Source organism: Castanea sativa, chromosome 10 (genome assembly GCF_040712315.1).
Source record: "Castanea sativa cultivar Marrone di Chiusa Pesio chromosome 10, ASM4071231v1".
NCBI lineage: Eukaryota > Viridiplantae > Streptophyta > Magnoliopsida > Fagales > Fagaceae > Castanea > Castanea sativa.
The window spans coordinates 23,210,006-23,233,054 of NC_134022.1; the positions used below are offsets into that span (position 1 = coordinate 23,210,006).

A 23,049-nucleotide genomic window follows, 5' to 3' on the forward strand; every position below is an offset into this window, starting at 1 on the left:
AATCAAATAAACATACTTATATGAATAGCATAATGTTAGACTAACTCTAAAAGCAAACTGTAAATAACTCAACTGGAAATTCAAATCTTTCATTCTTCATTGTAATTATCGAATTCTTCTTAGAAAAATTTATAATTTAAAAAGACTTTACACCAATTGACTTTAAATATATAAATATAAATTTAACCTAATGCAAGTTTGAGCAAACATTTTTTCCCCCAAAAAACAGAGAAAATTTTAAAACCTAAAACAAAAAAAAAACCCAAAAATATACATAAAATGAAAAAAAAGAACTAAGAAAATAAAAAAAATTGTACACGTTGGCAGAGAGAGGAAAAAAAAAGAGAGAGCACAAGGTGAGACCTTGAGCGATACCGAGAAAGAAGAGAGCAGAGAGAGAGAGAGAGAGAGAGAGAGTAATAGCAGCGATCGAGCTACAGAGAGAGAGAGCAAAGCTCAAATATAAAATCAGCACCACCAAAATCCAAAAAAACACACACACACACAAACACAAAAAAAGAATGCACCGAAAATTCAAAAAGCAAAATTGAAAACAAAAGAAGAAGAGCGCGAGCGAGAGTCGAAGTTTTTTGAAGATTCGAACCACCCAGTGAGTCAGGGTTCGATTTCTCTGCAATTCGTGAAGTTGGTTCGAAAGGTCAGAAGCTCAATCAATCTCTAACCCTCTCTCAAGCTTACTTTTTTGCTCTTCATTGGCCTCTCTCTCTCTCTCTCTCTCTCCCTCTGCGAAAAATTCTCACTCTGTTTAATTCTTCGAACTCACTGATCTCTTTTGTTCGACTTCAAAAAGTTTGGGATTTTGTTGTTGAAGTTTGAAGCATTTGAATTTCGTGAAAAGAAAACGTTGGGGGGGTTTTGGGGTTGGTACAGTGGTGCAATTTTTTGTGGTTTGTGCAAGTTCAATTTTTTTTTTTTAAGTTGGTGATGTAAAAGTTTAGGGTTTTGATTTAGTATGGGTTTCGATAAATTGAGCTTGATTTTGGTGGGATTTAGTGAATTTTTGTGGGTTTGATCTCTAGGGTTTTGGTTTTCGAGAAGATGAGATTTGGGTTTGCATTGTATGGTGTTTGTGGGTGGTGTGAATTCAGGGTTGTTTGGAAATAAGGATACTGGTATTCCTGTTGGGAATTGGGGGTTTTAGTGATTTCGTTGGATTTGCATTGAATGATATGTGGGGGGGAAATTTTTGGGTCGTTTGGAAACAGAAAGAAGTGTAATTTGGGTTGAATTGGGGTTACTGGGGGGGTTTCTGATTCTGTGGATAGTGTATGAATTTGTTTCTCGAGAAATGCAACCTCAGCAGAGCTCGAGAATCGATTTGGTTGACTTGAAAGCGCAGATAGCCAAGAAGCTTGGGGTGAATAAGTCGAAACTCTACTTTTATCACTTGCATAAGTTTTTGAGCAACAAATTGGGCAAGAGTCAGTTTGAAAGTTTTTGTATTCGGACTTTTGGGAGGGAGAATCTTCCACTTCACAATCAGTTGATAATTTCAATCTTGAAGAATGCATGCCAAGCCAAGACCCCACCAACAATTCATTTACCAGGTCCCCAAAAATCTGGGATTCAAGTTGCAAATAGTTCTCCTGGTGGGGAAGAAGGGCATGAAGAAAGTGGGGCCATTTTTCCAAATCAGAATCAAAATGTACCAGTTTGGTCAAATGGGGTTTTGCCACTCTCCCCGCGGAAGGTTAGGTCTGGGTTACGTGATCGGAATAAGCTCAGGGATAGACCAAGCCCACTTGGACTAAATGGGAAGGTCGAGTGTATCTCGCACCAGTCCATGGGAACAGAAGATAGTTGTAATAAGGTCAATATGGTAAATGGTGATTTGACTCCGTGTGATTATCAGAGACCAGTGCAACATCTTCAAGCAGTTGCTGAGCTACATGAACATGAAAGGGAGGGTGCTGTTCAGCGACCTGCAGAAAAGCCTAGAATACATGATAAAGATCAGACTGCAGTAACTAGTGTTGAAGATGGAGAAGAGGTGGAGCAGTTGAATCGCCCAAGTTTCTCTAGAAGTCCTCTACGTGCACCCCTTGGGATTCCGTATTGCTCAGCTAGTGTAGGTGGGGCCCGCAAAGTTATGCCATTGGCTAGCAGTGGTGATTTTGTTAGCTATTATGATAGTGGTGGATTGTCTGATACAGAGACGCTGAGAAAACGTATGGAGCAGATTGCAGCAGCACAGGGCCTTGGAGGTGTCTCTACGGAATGTGCTAACATGGTGAATAATACGTTGGATGTGTATTTGAAGCAGTTGATCAGGTCTTGTGTTAATTTGGTGGGAACAAGGTCTACACATGAGTCAAAAAAGCAACCTGCTCACAAGCAGCAGATTCAAGGGAAAATTATCAATGGCATGTGGCCAGCTAATCATTCACATATGCAGAGCACAGCTGCACCCACGGATGTTATGCAGGAGCAAGGATCCCAGTACTCGATATCTTTGCTTGATTTCAAAGTTGCCATGGAGCTGAATCCTCAGCAGCTTGGGGAAGATTGGCCATTGCTGCTGGAGAAAATTTGTATGCAAGGATTCGAGGAATGAACCATCCCTTCAAAGATGCTTATTCAAAACGTGCTTGGGTTGGTTTGTTCTGGTACCAAAGGGGTGGACAACTGTTATTGGAGATAATTGATGCACTCAGTTCTGTTCCTACTGCCAGGGTAAACCAGATTTCTCCCAGTTGGTTAAAGCTCTGGTCCTTGCAAAATGAATTATGGGCTTGAGCATCTTAATGTCTGTATTTGCCTGCTGAAGAGCCTGGACTGGTCAGGAAATTATTTAACTGCAACCAAGCAAGGGCTACTTTCAAAAAGTATGCCCATGATTGGTTGCACTGTTGTATGTTTAGAATTGATATTGGCTGTATTTGCCATCTCTACAGATCTCAAGCATTTCCTGTAATTTACACAGCCAATGAGGAGGAAAACTAAGAGTTTTGCAGGATACTGTTGTGTAGCTTGGTGAAAGGTAAAAAATTCACTTGTGTAAGAGCTGCAGTAACGCTCTGTATGTATTTTTAGACTGAGAATTAATTGGAATTTGAATATCAATAACACATTAACTTCCATTGTTATCTCCTTGATGGTTTGACATCACTGTTTACATCTGAATATCCTACTGCCGATGTATCCTCCCTAACTGCATCAATTTTATGGAAATTTCTGACTGTAAATGTTACTATGTCATCTTGCAAATATTAGTGGTGGCATATCTTGTTGTGCATTTGCTGAAAGTACCAGTTGCTGTGAAAGTGCTCTATTTTTAATTCTCTTTTACCATTCAGAAGGAGATAGCTTTCTCTCCATGGCTTGGAGTCAAAAATTAGTTTTGATGTCTCTGTTTGATATTTACGAATCTCATGTAGCCCTGCGGGATAACTCAACATAATTACGAATTGAAAGGGGGAAATAGCAATAAGCCATTTGTGTTGGCTTTCTTATATCATCATTACAGATCTTGGGCTTCTCATGTAATTTACAGCCAATGACAAGGATTTCTGAGAAGTTCTTGAAGCTATGTTGTTGTATAGCCTGATAAGGTGTAAGATGACTTGTAAAAGCCTGCAGTATGCTATCTGTATATTTTTTAAATTTGAGAATTAATTTGTTCCATTTGTTCCATTAATGACATTCTGATGTCCATTGTACGCTCCCTGATGGTTTATACATGAATATTCCAATTAATGCAGTGTTGATTTTATGTCAGAGGGAATCTTGGTGGTTGTTCTATATTGTCTTGTTTCCTATAACCATAATCAAACAAAAGATTGTGATTACACAAGTATTCTTTTATTTTTCTGATGCTGTAATGTTGTCGTAACGATATCATAAATGGGAGATGGGGAATGACTTTGATGCTGAGCACATTTGAATGCTTAGTACTGCTTTTGGTTATTGTTCTTCAGAAAAAATTTGGAATGAATTGAGGAAAGCTATTTGGAAATTGATGAATAGAAATTTGTAGAAGTAGTGGATGTTAGTTGACAAAAACATTAAAAAAGTTTGTGCTATCTTTCCACGTTACTCGATATATTCATAAAATATGTGAAAGAATTATTTGATTTTACTTTATTAGGACCTTGGTGTTATGATTAGTGCCCTCCATCCATGAGATGTGTTGCGTGTTCAAGCTCCAAAAAATTGGGATAAGGCTGCCTACCAACTATCTCTCCCAAATTGCTGAAGTGGGAGCTTCACGCACTAGGTGCGACTATTTTATGATATGAACTTGCAATGAAATTGGGTTACTTCTTTATATAAGTAAGATCACTATATTGAATGTATTTTATTTGATCTTTCCTTTTTCTTCCTCTGTTATCAATCCCTTATGCTATAAATTTTTTTATCAGTTTAATCACTACCTCTGGAAGTATGTGGTTCTGCCTGTACTACTAAGTGCCAATATCCTGAGTAAGTTAGTCTTTAGTTATGACCCCAAAAAAAGAAAAAAAGGCCATTAATGTATTCCTTAGGGTTAAAAACTGGCCAAAAGTGCAGTATGCTGGAAGTCTTATTGAAAGGTTTGTGCTTAATTTTTCAATTTATTAGTCATTAATGGGCCTGTTGAAAATGTCTTTATTGCCATGACATCCTTCTTGTTGATCTTCTGGCATTGAACTCTTTTTGTCAGTTCTGTTGTTTCCATGAGTAGTTTCGGTTGTGTGCTGACACTTTGAGGTTTCTCACAGCATGCACAATATAGGTTCAAATTTCAAGCAGTTATCCAGCTGGTCCAAAACCATCCTGTTGTGTAATCTGCCTGCAAATCTGAAGGGAAGAAAAGTACAGGAATGCTTAATATCTAAAAGAAGCAGAACTTTTTGATACATTTATCAGTGCATCTTTTACGTGCAATCCTTGTACTTTCCATTTGCATAGGGACCTCAGTCCTATATATAATGGCAAGTGAGCTTTCCTTCAATTTCTGTTTTCAGTTGACTTAAGGACATTCCTTCCTCAATGCCTTGTAACAAGAAGAATGTTAATCTCATTTTGGTTATATTGTAATAGCAGTACTTCCTCAATGCCTTTCCATCCAAGATTTTTGATTGGAAGCTCAGAGCACAACATGCTTATCATTAGTGATTTGACTCTGCATCTGTTGGACTCATTGTACAATCTGAGAATGAGAGCTGTTGGTCAGGGACTCATGAACCATGGCAATAAAGAATTCTTTTGTTTCTGGGCATAATGAAGATCATATTGAAGTAGCTGTAGTTGAAGATGTAGAAAAGTGGACCTTGTCAGAAATGTGAATTTTGTCCTTCGTTTCATTAAATTCATTTTGCTCATCTTGTATAAGTGGGATGCGAGAAGGTTGACTCTTTCAAGTAGTTGTCATTTCAATAGTATTAAAGGTGGGGGGTTGTTTGGCCATTGAGCTATAGCTCAAAGGCACCTCCTCACCTTGTAAGAGTAAGATGGAGGGTGAGATTTTGGGTTCAAGACCCACCAGGTGCATCTATAACTTACCATAAAAAAGGTGTGGGGGAGGAGAGAAGGGGGGGGCGGGGTATTTGTTAAGGAGATACTGACAGAATGTACAAAGTTGATTGCAGAGCCTCAAGGCCATGGATGGGTTTCATTTCAATGTGCTTGTATGTTGAATCTTGATAAATGACCTTTAGCCCTAAAAGCTAAGCTCACGCAGGATATTTTAACTTCTTTTAAATGAGAAGAAGAGTGGAAATAAGGTTTGAACCCAAGATCACCTTCTTTGATATTATGATAAATTACGCTAGTCCCAAGACCTTAATTTGTTAGGAAATTGTGAATTTAATCATTTAAACATTATTCTAACACATTTATACATGCAGTGGTTCTTCAGTTGAGCAAGATCTGTGCAAAGAGCCATAAAGCACTGTGCCCTGAAGCAGTAGATTCAAGTCAAGCTAAAAGCTGGTTTGTTGTCAAGTAATTGCTTACATATGCAAAGCTGTGCTGAACCTGTGCAAATTATGGAGGAGAGAATGCTCAATGATTTTCTTTTGTTTGATGTCTAGGTTGTAAGAAATCAAAATTGCAGCCACTTAGAGAACACCAGAATCTTTGCTGTTAATAATTTGCATGCATGTGTTTAAGGAAATAAATATGAATGAACATTGATTTTCCCTTGGCAATGGTTGGGTCACTCTGTTCTTTGTGGCTGGATTATTGTTCTTGGACTTGGACGTCATTGATGCACTCGATTTTCTATATGTAGCCATGAGGAATCAGATGACTTCCTTCAGGTATTGCTCTGACACTTGTAAGGTGATTTAGGGTATTGAGCATCAAAACATGTACTCCTACAGAGCCTTGATGAAATTCCAATCATGGGCTACTTTTCAGACATGATGCTCATGTGTGGTTGTCCTGTTATGTATTCAGCATTTTCTGTTGCCCTTATTCTCCCAATACTATATTTATTGACCTGTCTGATTAATCTACAGCCAATCTGAAGAAAATTTAAGAAAATTTTCCAGAATGCTTTTGTATGGTTGGTGAAGGGTTGCAAAATTGAATTTTCAATGATGGTTTTGACTTTGTTGTCCCAAATAATGACTTCTTAATACCTGTATTATATACTAGAACATAAGTGTTACATGTGGATTTATCCATCTAGTTTCATTGGTAAATCTTAGACTGAAACTTTCCTGTAAGTTCTCAACAGCCATTCAGAATTTATATTTTTATTAGCTGCAAAACATTGAGGTGGCATGAGTAACTATTAAATATATTATTTTGGATGCATTGGAGCTACATTATTATTATTTTTTAATTCCTGTAGGAAATAAGAAAGTTCCATCTTCTTCAGAGGAGGGAGGCAGACTGATTTGGATAAGTTTAAAATTCATGCTATCTCAAACATCCAGCTTGCAAACTAAAATTTGAGATTTAGGGTTTAAGAAGAAATTTATTCAGAATAAGTTGGGAAAATTTTGTGTATAAATTTTAACAGGGAAAGCAATGCTGAACACACTAGTACATTTGTTTAACCTTACAAATGAGGTTTGGAATTGAACAGAATGATTTCTGTCTAACACGATTGGTTTACTGATTAGAAATATGTAGCTGTTTGTGTAAAACATTTGATCAGGGTTCTCTTAATTTTTTGGGTGGGGGGTGTGGTTGGCTTTCAGTTCCTTGTCCCATTCACTATTGTAGCCTAATGCTGAACACACTACTACATTTGTTTGAGTAATGAAGATGTTTCTTTCTGTTAGTTAAGCATTAATTTTGGCTTTATTTGTCCGATACTTCATGCCTTTCACAATTGTGTTGTAGAACTTTGAGCAGGTAGCCAGCACAGGTGGGGCCACCCAAATGTGCCGTTTGTAAAAAATCTGATGAGAAAGTGAATTGAGAGGAACAAGAGCACTTGGCATTTGAAGGAAATAAACTTTTCATACTGTTATAGCACGCCTTAAACAGTGTATTTAGTAAGAGCAAAAGCCTCTGTACAGATTGGAAGTAGAGTGAGGTTTTCTTCAATTTCTATGTGAGATTTACAAAGATATTGTTTCCAAATGGTACCTGTTGGCTAATACAAGAAAAAGTAGTATTTGTAATACTCACCATTTTGATGGTTTGTTTTGCCAATGTACTTGAGAAGGGCAAGCTGGGAATTATCATCATAAGTGGCCTAGCCCTCTTGGAACAATGTGAAGGTGACTTACTCTTATCAACACATCTGAAAGACACAAGCCATAAACATAATGTAACATGTGGGAATGATTTTGTGACTTCCAGAAGCCACTGCATCTTCCTCAAGTACTCGCTTCAGTTTCTCAACAATAGCAGAGGTCCAGTTGAAGTGGTTATCATTGAAGTAATATGTGCAGCAGTCTGTCCGCTGGAATTTTAGTACAAGTAATCTATTATGGTCAAAACTATCATAGATGGGTTGCATTAATCTTTGCTAGCCATTTTGTTGGTGGTGACATAAATGAGGCATTTAGGAAACATCTGGAGGAGATCACAGCAGTGTTGGACCCTTGAGGTCTTCTAAAGGAATGTGTTTATTTATTGTTACTTGTTGGGTCTGTGTGTTTTTGAAGTGTTTGATTACAACTGGTGTTTAGTTGGTGGGAGTAGCAAGATTGAGCTAAAAAGGCATCCTGCCTCAAAGCAGCAGTCACGGCCATATGCAATGAAACAGTTGGGGGGTGGACCTAAATATACAATGACTACTATATCACTGCCCGATGCTGCTGGAGAAAATTTGTTCAAGAAAGAATTGCTTATGGTAATGCTGGTTTGTCCCCAATGAGTGTACACACACACACACAAAAGTTGGCAATTTCATTTTCAAAGGGCTTATATCTATCTTGGGACACTGCCAAAGCAGCCATTTTCCTTATTTTGACGAGGAATCAGATTACCCCTGTTCAAGCTAATCTGGAGATTGAATGAGATCTGAGCATGAATTGTTTGTATTCTCTTTGCTGTGAGAAGCATACATATTCAGTATCCTTGCAAAATCAACCAAAAATGGGTGTTTCCAAGCAGAATGCCCAAGTCTGATTACCCCAATCATGTGCTGTCATCCACCACTATTTGCGTTGGCTTGAGTATCAAATATCCTCAGCCCATGACGCAGAGCTGTGTGTGACCAAGAATTGATCTAATAACCTCCAGTAAATTTTTTTAACATAAATGCCTGTCTGCTTGCCTGAAGGTGCATTCAGCTCATGTTGGTTTGTCTTCTGTCCTAACTAAATATCTTGATCTTTCCATGCAATATACAGCCAACGAGTATGAAACCTGAGAAAGTTCTGAAATGATATTGTTATGTACAGACATGGAACAAGGAATTGTTCTTCTGGGATTTTGTTGGGAGGGGGGGGGGGGGGGGATACAACTAAACGAACTCAAACTACATGCCCACACATATGTACATAGTTATGTATGCATTAACTTGTAAAACATATGACTAAACTAACATTAGAGAGACTCTTGATTAATGGAAAGATTAATGAGTTCTATTTATAATTTAAATTTTTACTTAAATTGAACATTCATGTTGTATGTACAATGTATTATTAACTTTATTCTCATTTTAACAAATAATTTTATGCTTTATTGAAATTTCTAACCTCTTAAATATTTAAAATTTTACTTTAAGTCGTATGTTTTTACTATTCATAATACTAACAAGCTTGTGAAATACGTCAAATGCCTAACACATATTACAGTTATTTGACCCACAAATAACAAAATCATTTTAAGAAATTACTTCTCTATTAATCTCTCAAAAAACTTAATCTTTTGCTCAATTGACATTCCATAGGATTTGTGCCCTGTCTTGTCTCTAAAATCAGCAAAATACTAGATAGTAAGGGACAAAACAATAAATTGAAGAAGAAAAAAAAATGTAAGTACTCAAGGAACTCAAAAAAACTAGGCATGTCGAACGTATACAAACAAATCTTAACACTATTTTGTACTCATACCAACAACTAGAGAGGGGGAAGGGGGGGGGGGGGGGGAAGAGGGGTGGTGCTTATGTACACATTTGTTTTAATGCTATGATGCTTTCTTTTTTATTAATGACTATTTGCAACTGGACAATGTTAAATCTTCTATTGGGCATAAGTTCTATTTCCAGTTTTATCTCTACTCTTGTCTGGCAGATAATGGAAAACTTAATGGCAGAATGGGTACAAATGGGAGAAGTTTTATGTATGGATAATATTGTGGAAGACTTGATGGCAGGTTCTAAGATTCATTGAGTTTTGGTGAACCATTGATAAATGATATTTGCTAATTTGCTATTGCTTTTGATTGTTGAATTTGTAGATGTCATAGCTTTATAAAACATGTGGATTGTTCTTGGAGGACTGCTCTTCCCCTCAAATACTGTAACTTTTATGCTAGGGGAGTTGGCTAATGGAAGTCCCAAGGCTGGGGATTATGAGGGAAACAGGCTACTTATGAATTATCATGAAATTTGAGGAAGTCAAAATTATGCTGCTACCTATTCAAACACCCCCCCCCCCCCCCCCCCAAAAAAAAAAAAAACCTTGTGACGAGTATATTCGGACTTTGAAAAAGTTAGGGAAATTTATGCATAAGCTGACTTGCGCCAGTGATAAAGGTAGCAATTGTTGTGTTATGTGACATTATTATTCTGTCAGCTTGAAAACTAACTTCGATGTGGAAGGCAATCTCAAAAACCAACTTCTATGTACACTAAAATTTTTCATTTTAAATTACATAGGAATGGAAAACACAAAATTTCACTTTCATACTCATCTGAATGTTGCTGAATATGAGTCGTTTGAGACCATAATTTTTGGGAAGATTGGTCAGATGTGGGAAGGATGTCTCTCAGTAACCACATTTTCAGATTGGGGCAAAATGCATTTCAGGGATTTGTATGAGAAGCTTCGTCTCATATCATTTTTGGTCAGTGCTCTCCACTTCCTGGTCTGGTTGCTTTGCAGAGATCTCCATTCTCATTTCTTGACTGAGGACCAAGTTGAAGAGTCACAGCGACTTGATAACTTGGCTATAAGACGCAACAGTTGCCTTGTTTCCAGGGAAGTGCAGGTGAGCTTTGTGACAACATTCTTCTGATGCACTTCTCTTTTGCTTCTGTTTGTGCATATGAGCATGCTGTTTCTATGTCACACTTCTTTCTATCCCATCAGTCCCTCCATTTCTCATGTGTCTACTGGCCACAATTTTATAATTAAGTCAGTAGCATGTTCAAACATTTGATGTTATCCATTTTTAGTTTTTCGCACAAACAAATATCTTCGTGCATTACTTGAAAATATGCTCATAGTTTTGGCAGAAAAGGATAGACCCTTAAAAATTATGTATCTTCAACATGATTATTATTTCTCAGGACATCTTACTTCAAACACAGTTTTGGCAATTATTATCCACAGTTTCCATTTGCACATTACACAACTAGAAAGAGCAAAACATAGGTTCAATTCTTTAGGTATTGTACATTAATTTCTCTAATCAATTAACCATATAGCTAAATCTATTTGTGATGTTTTGGTCAATTCAAAGCGGTTCTGAATTCAAAGGTGTTTCGATTGGGCCTATTAGTTAAGTCCGACTTATTCAATTTGATTCAGAGTTTAACATAAAATAGACAAATAAAACAACATTGCTTTAATAATTTATTCACTTTGTCAATAAATAACCACTGTTTTTGCAACCTACCTATAAACGTTTCTCCCAGCATTAATGTCCAATTTGGATGGAAGAGAAGGAAGGGGGAGTAGAGTAGATTCAGTGGGTTTAAAAGATTGAAGAGAATGCTCTCACAAGCTTTTGCTTTTCAAAAGAAAATATGCAACTATCAATATTTGCTTCTCTGCTACACCATTACTTCATCAAGCTGATATTGAGTTCTTACCATAATTGTCATGCCTACATCCACCATTGGATCTGCACAGATTGCAGTATGTTACAAAGTGCCTCATCATGCAAGGTGGAGTTCTACTTCTCCCCCCACCCTCAAGGAGTTTTGGACTAGTGATCTCCACATCATAAGATATATCCCGGCCGACATAGCAAGATATGATGCCAGATCATTGGCTAATTACAAAAGACTTACAATCTGACATGACCATTTTTTTAAAAAAAATATTACTTTATGTATATACTTTGTGAAGGAACTAAATTGGTAATTACAAAAGATTTACAATCTGACATGACAGTTTTTTTTAATATTACTTTTATGTATATGCTTTGTGAAGGAAATAAGGTGGCTCATGTTTTGGCTCAATATGCTAGGAACTTGAGGCACTCTGATATCTGGTTAGAAGATATACCCACTTTTCTTCATAGCTATCTTTCAAAGATGTACAAATTTATTAAGAGATGTAATCTGTCTAGTTGAAAATACATAATAAACATAATTTAATCTTACTTTTTTGTGTTTTGTTTAAAGTTACAATCAATTTGTAGAATTTATGTGGTAAAATTTGTATTATGCCCTAACAACAAGTACAGAGACTGAACCAATTTTAGCATAACAGAGGGCTTGACCAGGGAAGAACTAAAATAAAGAAAATTACAGATGAGATTCTTCGAGACAGGAATTTTTATTCACAATTTCAATGTAAGAGTTCATCTATCAAGCCAATCGCCTGGGTTTATTAGTTCTTTGAGATGAAAGAGATTTCCTATGTACAATAAAAGAAAAAAAAAAGCAAAGAATGAATTAAGGCAGAGACGCACTTAATTTGTACAAAATGAAAAAGACAGTCTCCTTTAACTGTGATTTAATCAATTGAACTAAAGACCGCAACTGATTTAATTAATCGAACTAAGAGGGCGACAAAGGTGATGGCGAGGGTGAGGGCACCGCCGATGCTTTGCAAATGGGGCACCAATTCTTCAACCCCAGCCACTGTTCTATGCAGTCCACATGAAACTTGTGCTCACACTGCAATCTACCCAGTTCATCTCCAACAACATACTCCTCCTGCACAAAAACATAAAAGACACTTCAGTTCAAAAGAAAAGATAACATTTCAAACCCATGGCAATAGCTGATAGATAGCTTGTATCATTGGTTAATGCAATCCAGAAACTAACCGGATCAATTTCATTCGTTTATTTACAAGCACATCCGGTTTAATACAACTGAAAAACCATGACAACCCAAAATTACCTTCTGCAAGATATTGGCTTGTCAGTTGATCAAGTACCAAACTGTCTAGTCAATGGGGCTTACAGCCCAGTGCCACTCTTCCCCCTCTTTATAATAGGCCAGGAAAAAAGAGAGAGTAACAAACTGTCTATTCAAGAAAAAAAAAAGAGTAACAAATTGCCAAGGGATTGTAATTGTTTTTCCATAATTCAATGAGTATAACAATGGGGGAGAGGGGATTTGAACCTCGGACATCTTTATTGGCCCAAGTGATTTGAAATTTTTTTAGTCACGAATTTTCTATTGACTTTGGTATTAGATATATTCAATACCAAAGTTCTCTTTAAAATTCATTCTAAGCACATCTCCGGTTTTGCTTTTGGAAAGGTTGAAGTGCTTAAGGGAATTTAAGCTCTTTTAGCTGGAATTGCCAAATGTTTTTGCAATTTTTGCCAAAGAAAACAGCTTTTAAGGAGAGCTTAGCTTTTAGGGAAAAGCTCTAATATTCATTGTTCATGCTTTATAAACCTAGAAGTTTAAAGCAAAATTCACTGTAATTTTCCAAACACTCAAAACATTAAAAAGCTTTTCAGTTAAAGCTCTATATCACAAAAGCTCCAGATGAGCAATTAAGCCCTACAACAATGCCAAACAGGCACTACAGAGTAACTGAAACCTATTCCAATCCCAGCAGCAACCAGAATACTCAAATGGTTTGATTTAGCTCTAGAATTTACAAACTAAGGTGTTACCATGTTAGTGTTCTTGACCACAAGTGGTTTAAATTTGACTTCAGCCACAGCCAAACCTAACTACTCTGCCAGTGTTAATTAAAAGCAAATGAAATCAGTTATGGAGTAGGTATCATGGAGAAAAAAACCTGGCATATACTACATTTGACATCATCCTTTTTCCCAACATCATTTTCCCCAATGCAGCCCGCTGCTGCATCCTCTGGAGCTGTAGACTCATAAATGCTCCTCTTCAGGCATTCTGACAATGTTTCTTCTGTCAGTGCTGTGCTCACAGTTCCCATCCTCTCTTCCAGAGCTAATAATTCCTGTCATGTAGCAGTAAAATGGGTTGCCAAACGTGTACTACTTTTGAACACAAAATTATACAATTCATAAATTATTTATTTAAATTCTTATAATTCTAGTATGCATAATAATAAAGTAATAAAAGCGAAAAATAATTACAAGAAGATAGGACAGAAGAAAGATGCTGTGAAAATTTGTGTTCTAGTCTATTTAGCACCATTTTAACATAATAACTAACCTCATATGACATGTTATCAATGTCCAGTCTCATGTCTCTGTGCTGATCATAGACATAAAGGCCATTAAGGAACAAGTTGGTCTCCAGAACAAGTATTTGCTGCAAGACAAGAAAGAAGAGTTAAACAATGAACAGTAAATCAGGTGAAGAAGAAAACCCATAAACAACTACCTCATATGTAAGATCTTCATCTTGTTCGATCCTCTCAAGTGCCATTAATACCTGCACAAAGATTACATAAACAAAACGTGCCACATGGTGCAGGTTTCTTTTAAGACCATACTAAGTGAGATGTACTTGATAAAATTTCTAAAACCCTAGTACCTCTGCAATTCCATTGTAGCGCCTGATGCTGTCCCGATTCATCAAAGAGCGGGTAATGCCCACTTCTGCAGGACTAGCTGGCCTAATACTGTGCAGACGCTCACTGCTACCGCCAGGTCGACTGTAAGAAAGTGCATGATTTGAGGGAATTTCAGAAGATGATTGATGTGATGAACTAGGACCATTCACGTCACTAGATATGCCAGTTTGAAGCATTTGTGGGATTGCAACAGAGGGCTCATTTGGTGACAGACTGTTCATATTTCCTTGATTAGAGAGCCTTGCCCTGGTGTGACTATTAACTGGTCTCTTATTCCTAACTGATGGTACACTATTATCCCTGTGAGAAGGAATATTTCTAGCTCGTCTTGAATCAGAAATGGAGATGCTGGGGCTAGAATTGGAGCTCCGTCCTTCCAACAAAGACCCATTCATCTTCTTCCCTCTGGCAGCAGAACTACTTTCTCCTTCAGAATTTCTCCTTTTTACCATATCCTTCCTTTTACTGAAACTTGATTCTGAGGATGAGCAACCTGATGGGATGACATCTGATATTGAATTACATCTGAGATTTCTTAAACCATACCTGTTTGCACCAGCACGTGTTGCCTGGACAGTGCTCTTAGATCCCAAAGACACGGATGAAGCAACTAGATTATCTTGGTTGCGCAATCCAGATCCCTGATGAAGATTCCTTCGAGATCTTGTATCTGATGCTACACTAGAGCTTCCCTCTTCCATTAATGTGACACTGCTAGACTCCACTTTTTCCGACCCTCTCTGAATCTTTCCAGGTGGGGCAGTGAGTTCTGAAACCTCTGGTTCATCCTGAACACTACTAGTTTCAGATGAATCAGTTGCTAATTGAGATGATAACTTCTTTGAAGGCTCTATGACAGATTTTCTTCCCTTGCTGATCACAGAGGAAGTCTTAGAGGAACTTCCAATTATTTCCTTGCCACTTGAAGAAGAGCGGAGTAAAGGTCTTGAAGGTTTGGCCTTTTCTGAACAGCCATTTTGAACACCTCTAGCAGAATTCGGTCTGCCATTGCAACCAATTCGGTTGCAAAATTGAGCATTATGATCTCTATTGTTGGCATTCTCTCTCAACGCAAGACTAGATCCCTTTCTAGAGACCACAATCCCATCTACAGCTCTTTTACCAGAATATTCATCCATGAATAGGGAGGTGTACCTTTCAAATCTGCTAAAAGAGCAAAAACAGATGTTTCAAATCACTGGAACCTCCACCAGGTTGGTATTAACATGAAGAACAAAATTGCTTGCACAAAAATATTTTTACAGCTGAAGAATCCGTAACAGAAATATAAGCAACACATACATGGAACTTATCATTGATGGAAATCATACAAAGTTGTGTAAATTACATAAGTTAGCCAAATATTTCTTAGGTAGACATGTAATTACAGTTTCAGGGGACCTAAAGTAGGAGAAATCAAGCAAAATCAATTGCCCTAACAAACAAATAGGAATGAGCCCTACGCCTAGGAATCAATAATATGAAAGCTATGGCTAAATAAGGCAAAGCATACATATAAATTTTCACCAAGGAAAAACAAGATTATATATACTGTTAATTACAATACGTAAAAGTAATTAGAACATCTTTCTTGCATAAAAATATGCTCCAAATCTTCAGACTACCAAATACAAAATTTGATGCCTTATTCAACTCTAAGATCATAGGAGACATGAGTGGCATTATAGCTGATATTTCCAACAAGAACTTAACTTTAATTTATTGATCCAGCAAATCTGTAGGAAGTTAAAACACAGGAAACAGTTTCCTGAATTATTTTACAGTGACATTGCAAACAAACCCCTAGCTCTATTTCTAGAGGGCTGACATCGCACACCTGCTTAGAGCTGAAGATCAGTAAGCTCTTTCCCATGCCAAAATAAATTTCCAGAATTTTGGCTTCAAAATTTTCTAATGTACTCATAAAATTTCAAAACTTTTTTTTGAAATATATATTTCAGATTATTAATAACATTGAGTTCCAATGTGTTGGCTATAATTTTATTAAAATTAACTGAAACAGTCAAGCAAAATCAACAGAACAACAAGCACCCAAAAAAAAAAAAAAAAAAAATATATATATATATATATATATATATATATATATATATATATATATATATATATATATATATGTAAACAGAGTTGCAGCCAAGTTCTACAATAGTACAAGGATGACAATAAAAGAAAAGTACCATCTCCATCTGCTAATTCAAAAAGAATAAAACGATCAAATACCTCTTTTTTTTGTGATCTAAGTTTAATAAAATTTTAATTAAATACAATATTTGATGTCATTGAGAAACAAAAACTTCTTAAAATAGAGCAATTAACAGGTAACAGAAGAACCCCATTTCCTAAAAAGCAAAACTTGATCATAATTAAACACAAACAACTGCACAAATGCAAATACAACTTTACTTTTACAGAAACAAAAGAGGAGAGAAAGCACGAAGACATTAGAAGACCTTGGTTACAAAGTGATCAAACTAGCCAATAAAGACAACCAAACAATTTAGGCAATCTCTGAACAATTAAAAGGGAAGAAACAAACGAGTATAAAGAGGACCCAGATGGCCACATGCCCATATTTCATTCCCATAAAAAGTGGGTGTCTGTCAATTTGTTTAACGACATCAACTTTGCATGAATTTTTCTCCACACAATCATTCTGTTTTTTCTATTTTTGTTCATGACTCTTTCTCCGAGAATTCTCTTTAGATAAGTGACTCTTTCTCCGTGATTTCAGGGCAGATAAAGCTCAACAAGCCCACCAAAAATAAAGTTTAATAATAAAAAGCGAAAGATAAAAAAAAAAAAAAAAAAATTTATTGTTATAGCTCCCTCAATATAATTCACATAAACCATTGATAAAAAGAACCCAAGTTTCACAGATTAAAATCAAAACTAATAGCACAAAAAGAAAAAGAGAAAGCTATTTGAATATTTTCCAAGAAGCCAAACAGAAATATTGATTGAGACGAGACAGGACAATTTTATGTACACCAGAGCTAAAAACCAATAAAAATCCATTGTCAAAAGAGAATATCTTTTCAAATTCACTGACAGAAATAATAAATAACCCATTTCTAATAAAGCACAAATATTTGATAACAAAATTCACCCACAGAAATAAAACCCAAAAAAATAAAATAAAAATATAAACTACACCCACATAAGGAAACCATGAATATTATTTGAATTCATCAGAAGCGGCAGAAAGGTTTGAAATTTAATTCTCTTTGTACCTTTATCTTATATTCTTTCTCCTTTGAATACCAGAGAAAGAAAGAAAGAGAGAGAGAGTTCACAGCTTTTAGACTTCAAAGAGCAAAGCTTTGAGTTTTTAGAGAGAGAGAGAGAGAGAGAGAGAGGGGCACCAACGCGTGTGGAAGATCCGAGGCTAAGCTGAGTCCAATGTTAATTAAGGAGTCTTTTTAGGAGGCCCAACAGAAAACACAACACCGTTACTTTTTTTTTTTTAAAAAAAAAATTAAGAAAGAGAAAAACAAACAAATATACTATAATAGTGCCGTCCCAATTCTTAAAAATGTGTTCGGTGAGATCACAGCCGTTTGATTGGAAGGATCAAACGGCTCTTGATTACTATGACGTCATCTTCTACCTCTTGCACTTTTTGTGGACGGAAGGGAATGAATATTACCTTACCCCCTCTGCCCCACCACACCGGCTGAGCCGCCTCACTCCTCTAACAATTTGTGTGCCTGTATTTATATACACGTATCGTGTGTCTTTTTTCCTCTTATATGGCTTTTTGGATATATACTATAGATTTGGAAAGGTTTTATATATATAAAAGATAGTATTTTAATTGATCTGCTTCAAAATTATTATGAGAAGATATTGAATAATTTTTAGTATAAACAAGGATCAAACTCGTCAGAATTCTATTTGTAGATTCATTAATTATAATAGAGATGTATAATTTAAACCTCGTGCGTCTCTTTAGAACTATCCATCTGAGCCGCAAGGCTGTTGACTAGAGGCCTTTTTTCACAATATCATTTTATATAAATTCTAATGAGGTGAATCATATTTGTTATTAGTTTATAATTTTTTGTTGTAAAATTAAACATAGTTTGAAAATTTATTATTTGTTTATCTTATGTATTTTGGGTTTAGCACGTCAATTTTTTCTTAAGAAATCTTGACGATATTAAATTGTTTTAGATGAAAATGGTTTTTACTTTTTAATTACTGAAACTGACATTTGTTGTTGGTTTTTCGTTTTCGTCCACAAGTTTTTATTTTTTTTATCCTTCTTAATTATGATTAAGTTGAAGAAAATGATTCATTGTAATTTTCTTTTTGAGAAAACATTCTATCAATTGATTACACTGTACGAGAGAAAGGTACATTTGCTATAATATAGACAAAAATGGTTTTAATTTATTAAATTGACTATTCTTGTTGGTTTTTCAGTTTTGTCCACACCTTTTCTCCTTATTTATTTATTTATTTCTTGAGGGTTCAATGGCTTAATTTCAGTCAATATCACATTTCCCTACCTTGTTGACCAACATTCAATATGAATGCATCTAATCTCGGCAAAAAAAAAAAAAAAAAAAAAGAAAGAAAGAAAGAAAAAAGAATGCATCTAAACTTTTCTTGAGAAGTTGACATCAACCATCCTTTAGAATCAGCCAGGTGTCAACTTACATGGTGCCTAATTTAGGTTATAATGTACCTTTTCATATAATATGCATGGCTTATCAAATTTCATGCTTTATAGAAAAAAGAAAAACATTGTTTTTTTGGAAGAAGCCTAGTCCCTTAGAAGAGATTTAAAGTGTAAACATAGATTTATACTCTTTATTAATATTTTCTTTCACTCTTTTTTTCGTGGTAGGGATAAATACAGTATCATCTCTTTCTTCTTCTTCTTCTTCTTCTTCTTTTTTATGTGTTGTCCTTTTCCATTTATTTATTTATTATATAATTTAATAATTACAAAAAAGATGGTAAATTTGAATTCAAAATGTATTTGTTGGAGATGCGAGTTATAAGGCTCTTAGCTTTATGTGTTGTCTTTCAAACTCTCATTCTTATAAAATGACAATAGAATTTATGAAAAAAATTTATATAGTTGTTAATTTATAATACTCTCTAGAATCTTTGATATAAAAAATAAGACAAAACTTAGGTACAATATCTTAGGTGTTGATCCTTAAGTTCTCCACTTAAGATTGAGTCATGTAACTACTTAACTAAAAAATATACTTCAATTTCATGAGGAAAAATCCAGATGACAGAATCTTAAGACGAGAATTTGGGAAATAACACATAAGTACTGTACCTAAATCTTGCCCAACATATATTAATTTTCCTTTTCCAAATCCCTAAATTATATATTTGTTTTTAGTAATAGTAAAAAACTAAAAAGTAGTATTACTTAAATTGGGCAAGTTTTGATATTCGGTTTTTTTTTTTTTTTGAAGATTGATATTCGGTTTTAAAAATAGGGCAACTATTAATAGAGATTATAAATAGGGCAACTAGTACTTAAATAGGGCAACTATTATTAGAGATTATAAATAAGGAAACTATTACTCAAATAGGGCGACTATTCATAGATATTATAAATTTTACTTTATATAGATTCTTAAAATAACCCAATTTTATGTTATTTCTTATTTAAGTAAAGTAATACTTGTAGTTGTAACTTCTAAGTGCATTCATATCAGTTTGTGCAAAATTTCTACCCATTTTAGTATAAGATCCTACTTTTTCTATTTACATATTTACTGTTCAAACCCCTCCACATCAGATTATCTATTTTACACTACATTTTATTAAAATATCATTTTTTATTGTTTTTTTTTAACACAACAGCTATTATCGGCGCTCTTCTTTCATCATCGGGAATAAACAAGTTGTGTTGGGTTGACACAAATATAACAAAACCCATTTCAACCTACACAATATTAAATAAAACATTCATCTAGAAATATTTTTTTTACATCTCAAAAGCAATCCATACACTTCAAGTCTTCAATCCACCTTCTTGTAATCTTTAAAAGTAATACCCATCAAATCTAGTTTATAAACTATCTAAATAAACCCACTTGCAAGATATGCAGATGGTGTCCAACACTAATACAAACACCAAAAAAGAACACACGACACAAGACAAAAGCTACAATCGTGGCCTTAATCAACAATTAATTTATCTCATATATTAATAATGGCACGTAGGTTCAAAGTTTATAGAACAAAAGCATTATGCAGAAAAAACAAACACATGAGAGAGAGAGAGAGAGAGAGAGAGAGAGCAATAATCGATTTGAGACTTTGAGTTTGAGAATTGAGCGTGAAACTATAAGATAGTAAAGTGAGTAATACGGCTAAAATTTAAAAAAAGAAGAAGATATTTATAAAAAGGTTTAGAGATTTAGGGTTTTTAGGGTTTAGAGATCTAGGGTTTGTAAAGTTTCAATTTCTAATTATATCCCTCGTAAGTTTTTGTAATTACCCACTTTTCTTTTTAAATTTAAAATATATGTTGGATATAAAACGTATTTGACAAATCTAAAATAAAATAAATATTTATCTGTTATACAAGTTAAGCGGGTTGTGTTAAGTGAGTCATTTTGGGTTGACACAAATATATTGGTGAGTCAAATGTGTCTATTACGGGTTACGCGGGTTGACCCGCTTTTGAGACATTTCTTATCGTGTCGCTTTCGGATTGACTTGTTTATGACCCAAACCCATTAAGGCCTAACCCTAACCAGAAAAAATCCGTGTTGGGTTTGTGTCGTGTTTGCAGGTTGGGTCAAGCATTGACACCCCTAATCGGGATACATAAAGAAAGAATAAAAAACTAAATGCAAAATGAATAGTGTCAATAAAAATTTACATAGTTACTGTAGCAATGTTACAAATTTATACATTTTTAACTTTACAAATTAATATAGGTGATTTGGAACTTAAATATGTAAAATTGAGTAATTTTTCTTATGGCGGAGTGGGTCAACCTAACTCAAGTGTAGAATACTAGAATGTAGCAATTTTAGTCAAAATAAATTTTTAGGGGGAAAAACAAATCTTCACAATTTAACAATTGACAAGTGTTGGAGAGTATATAACGATTTTCCACCCCATCTTCACGTATATTGGGGGAAACAAAAAACCCTGAAAAGAAAATTTGTTTCTAGTTTTTTTTTTTTTTTTTTTTCACAATGAGAAAGATTTATGTTTTTTTTTAAAAAAAGAAAAAGAAAAAGAAAAAAAGATAGAGAAAGATTTGGTTTTAGTAGTGTACACCACGGCAATACAGCTTTTGGTCCAACATCATTTTCTTTAGTACCCAATACCTATCCATATTAAATATTGGTCACGAGAACCATCACAAAATTAAGGAGAAAAGAACTATTCTGTATCGTTTCTGATTCTGAATGGCACGTTTACCTTGCACGGCCATATCTTCCTTCTTATTATTTATATTGTTTATTGTACTTATAAGCTGCCCTTTTTCTATTAAAAACAAAAAAGAAAGACTTATTTTGGATTTGAATCTTTAACATAGCTTAATTACCATATTTCAGTCACATTCTTTTTTATAACGAGAATTTCATTTAGGAAACAAATAGAAAAGAAATGTCTAGATTACTAGATAAATCACATTGATTGATTAAAAGTCTCAAATTTATGGTTAATTCATCACGGTTCAAATATGAATTGCTCAATTTTACTTTTTTTTTTAAAAAATTTATAAAAGCTCAAATTTTACTTAAATATTGTATAATCTCTGATATATTAGTTTCATGTGCACATAGATATATAATATATACATCGATACATTTAGGTATCTAAAGATTATTGGCATTTCTACCTAACTTGAAGGGATGACCAGAGAGTTTTTATTCCTTCTTCCTTTTTCTAAACTTGACCATCAAGTTGTAAAAATAAGTTCCTCTCAAAAAAAAAAAGTTTGTAAGATATTTGGGGGTAGTATATTCAATGAGAAACCAAGATCTTTGTCTATAATTTTGGCTCTATAATCTGAATAGTAATAAATTCTAAACCTTGTTGAAGTACATGGCTTGAGAACGATTCTATTTAAGGCCTTAAGATTTTTGGAAAAATAGATAAAAATTGTGAAAGATGTTAAGTGGATTCCTGTTTTAATCAAGAGGTAAAGTGGAAGTTGCTTGATCCTGTGGGCAAACAAAGCGGCTGACTAGGTTGCCAAGGAAACTTAAAAGAAAGCCTTTTTTCCCTACCAATTTGGTGGCTGTCTGTCCTGTTAGCCTATCATCATTATTGTAAATACTAAATAGACACTAAAATAATATTAGTCAATAATTGTTTAAACATTGATGAAATTATAAAATCCAAATTATTCAATTAATCATAACTAGTTAGAATTTTCAAAAACTCCTCATTGGAGGTATTCTAAGTGCAAGGGCATGGGTTGGATCCTAAGCCCAAAAAGGCAATGGGATTGAGGCTTAACGAGCCCAACACAATGAATTTGTAATGAGGGGATTAGAAACTAGGCTTTAACAAGTTGGACAACAATTATAGTGGATCCAGATGACAAGAAAAACTAAGGTAAACATGTTTTATGCAAAATAACTCTTCCTCGGCAAGGTCCGAGGAGAATAGTTCTTGTATATATTTTTCTTAAACTTGATTACAATTTTAGTTCTTGTTGCTACAGTGTTTTCTCTATAGATTCTTATATGAAAAACCACCCACTCCTTCCTGGAGGATCTCTTATATTATATAGTTTCTTTCAGCTGATCTT

At 34.8% G+C, this 23,049-nt stretch overlaps 2 protein-coding genes and 1 long non-coding RNA gene across 5 annotated transcripts; 2 read left to right on the forward strand and 1 right to left on the reverse strand.

The window, feature by feature from the left end:
• Positions 1-332: 332 nt before the first annotated feature.
• On the forward strand, positions 333-3,109 carry LOC142613972 (uncharacterized). Its single transcript, XM_075786498.1, has one exon. It carries the CDS (start codon positions 1,310-1,312, stop codon positions 2,573-2,575), a length of 1,266 nt encoding a protein of 421 aa, XP_075642613.1. The 5' UTR covers positions 333-1,309; the 3' UTR covers positions 2,576-3,109.
• A 2,764-nt stretch (positions 3,110-5,873) lies between these two features.
• LOC142613208 (uncharacterized) lies at positions 5,874-9,494 on the forward strand. The gene is made up of 3 exons (XR_012840245.1): positions 5,874-5,946; positions 6,036-6,263; positions 7,300-9,494. It is a non-coding gene; the product is annotated as an uncharacterized LOC142613208 (long non-coding RNA).
• Positions 9,495-12,064: 2,570 nt separating this feature from the next.
• Positions 12,065-17,692, reverse strand: LOC142613207 (uncharacterized). Of its 3 annotated transcripts, none has more exons than XM_075785445.1 (6): positions 17,525-17,691; positions 14,237-15,443; positions 14,084-14,134; positions 13,913-14,011; positions 13,515-13,694; positions 12,065-12,466 (listed from the first exon to the last, which is right to left on the reverse strand). In XM_075785445.1, exons 2-6 carry the CDS (start codon positions 15,413-15,415, stop codon positions 12,308-12,310), a joined length of 1,668 nt encoding a protein of 555 aa, XP_075641560.1. In that variant the 5' UTR covers positions 15,416-15,443; positions 17,525-17,691; the 3' UTR covers positions 12,065-12,307. The 3 variants fall into 3 exon arrangements, 2 of the variants coding, with proteins under 2 accessions (XP_075641560.1, XP_075641559.1); XM_075785444.1 differs by having other exon boundaries at positions 14,237-15,440; positions 17,525-17,690; XR_012840244.1 differs by having other exon boundaries at positions 12,328-12,466; positions 12,656-13,694; positions 14,237-15,440; positions 17,525-17,692.
• Positions 17,693-23,049: the final 5,357 nt, after the last annotated feature.

Coding starts and splice junctions, on each gene's coding strand:
- LOC142613972 (XM_075786498.1), top strand. CDS start 1,310: ATGCAACCTCAGCAGAGCTCGAGAATCGATTTGGTTGACTTGAAAGCG.
- LOC142613207 (XM_075785445.1), bottom strand. CDS start 15,415: ATGGATGAATATTCTGGTAAAAGAGCTGTAGATGGGATTGTGGTCTCT. Junction 14,012..14,083: donor ATGAAGATCTTACATATGAG/GTAGTTGTTTAT, acceptor CTTGTCTTGCAG/CAAATACTTGTTCTGGAGAC. Junction 13,695..13,912: donor TTGATAACATGTCATATGAG/GTTAGTTATTAT, acceptor GCTACATGACAG/GAATTATTAGCTCTGGAAGA.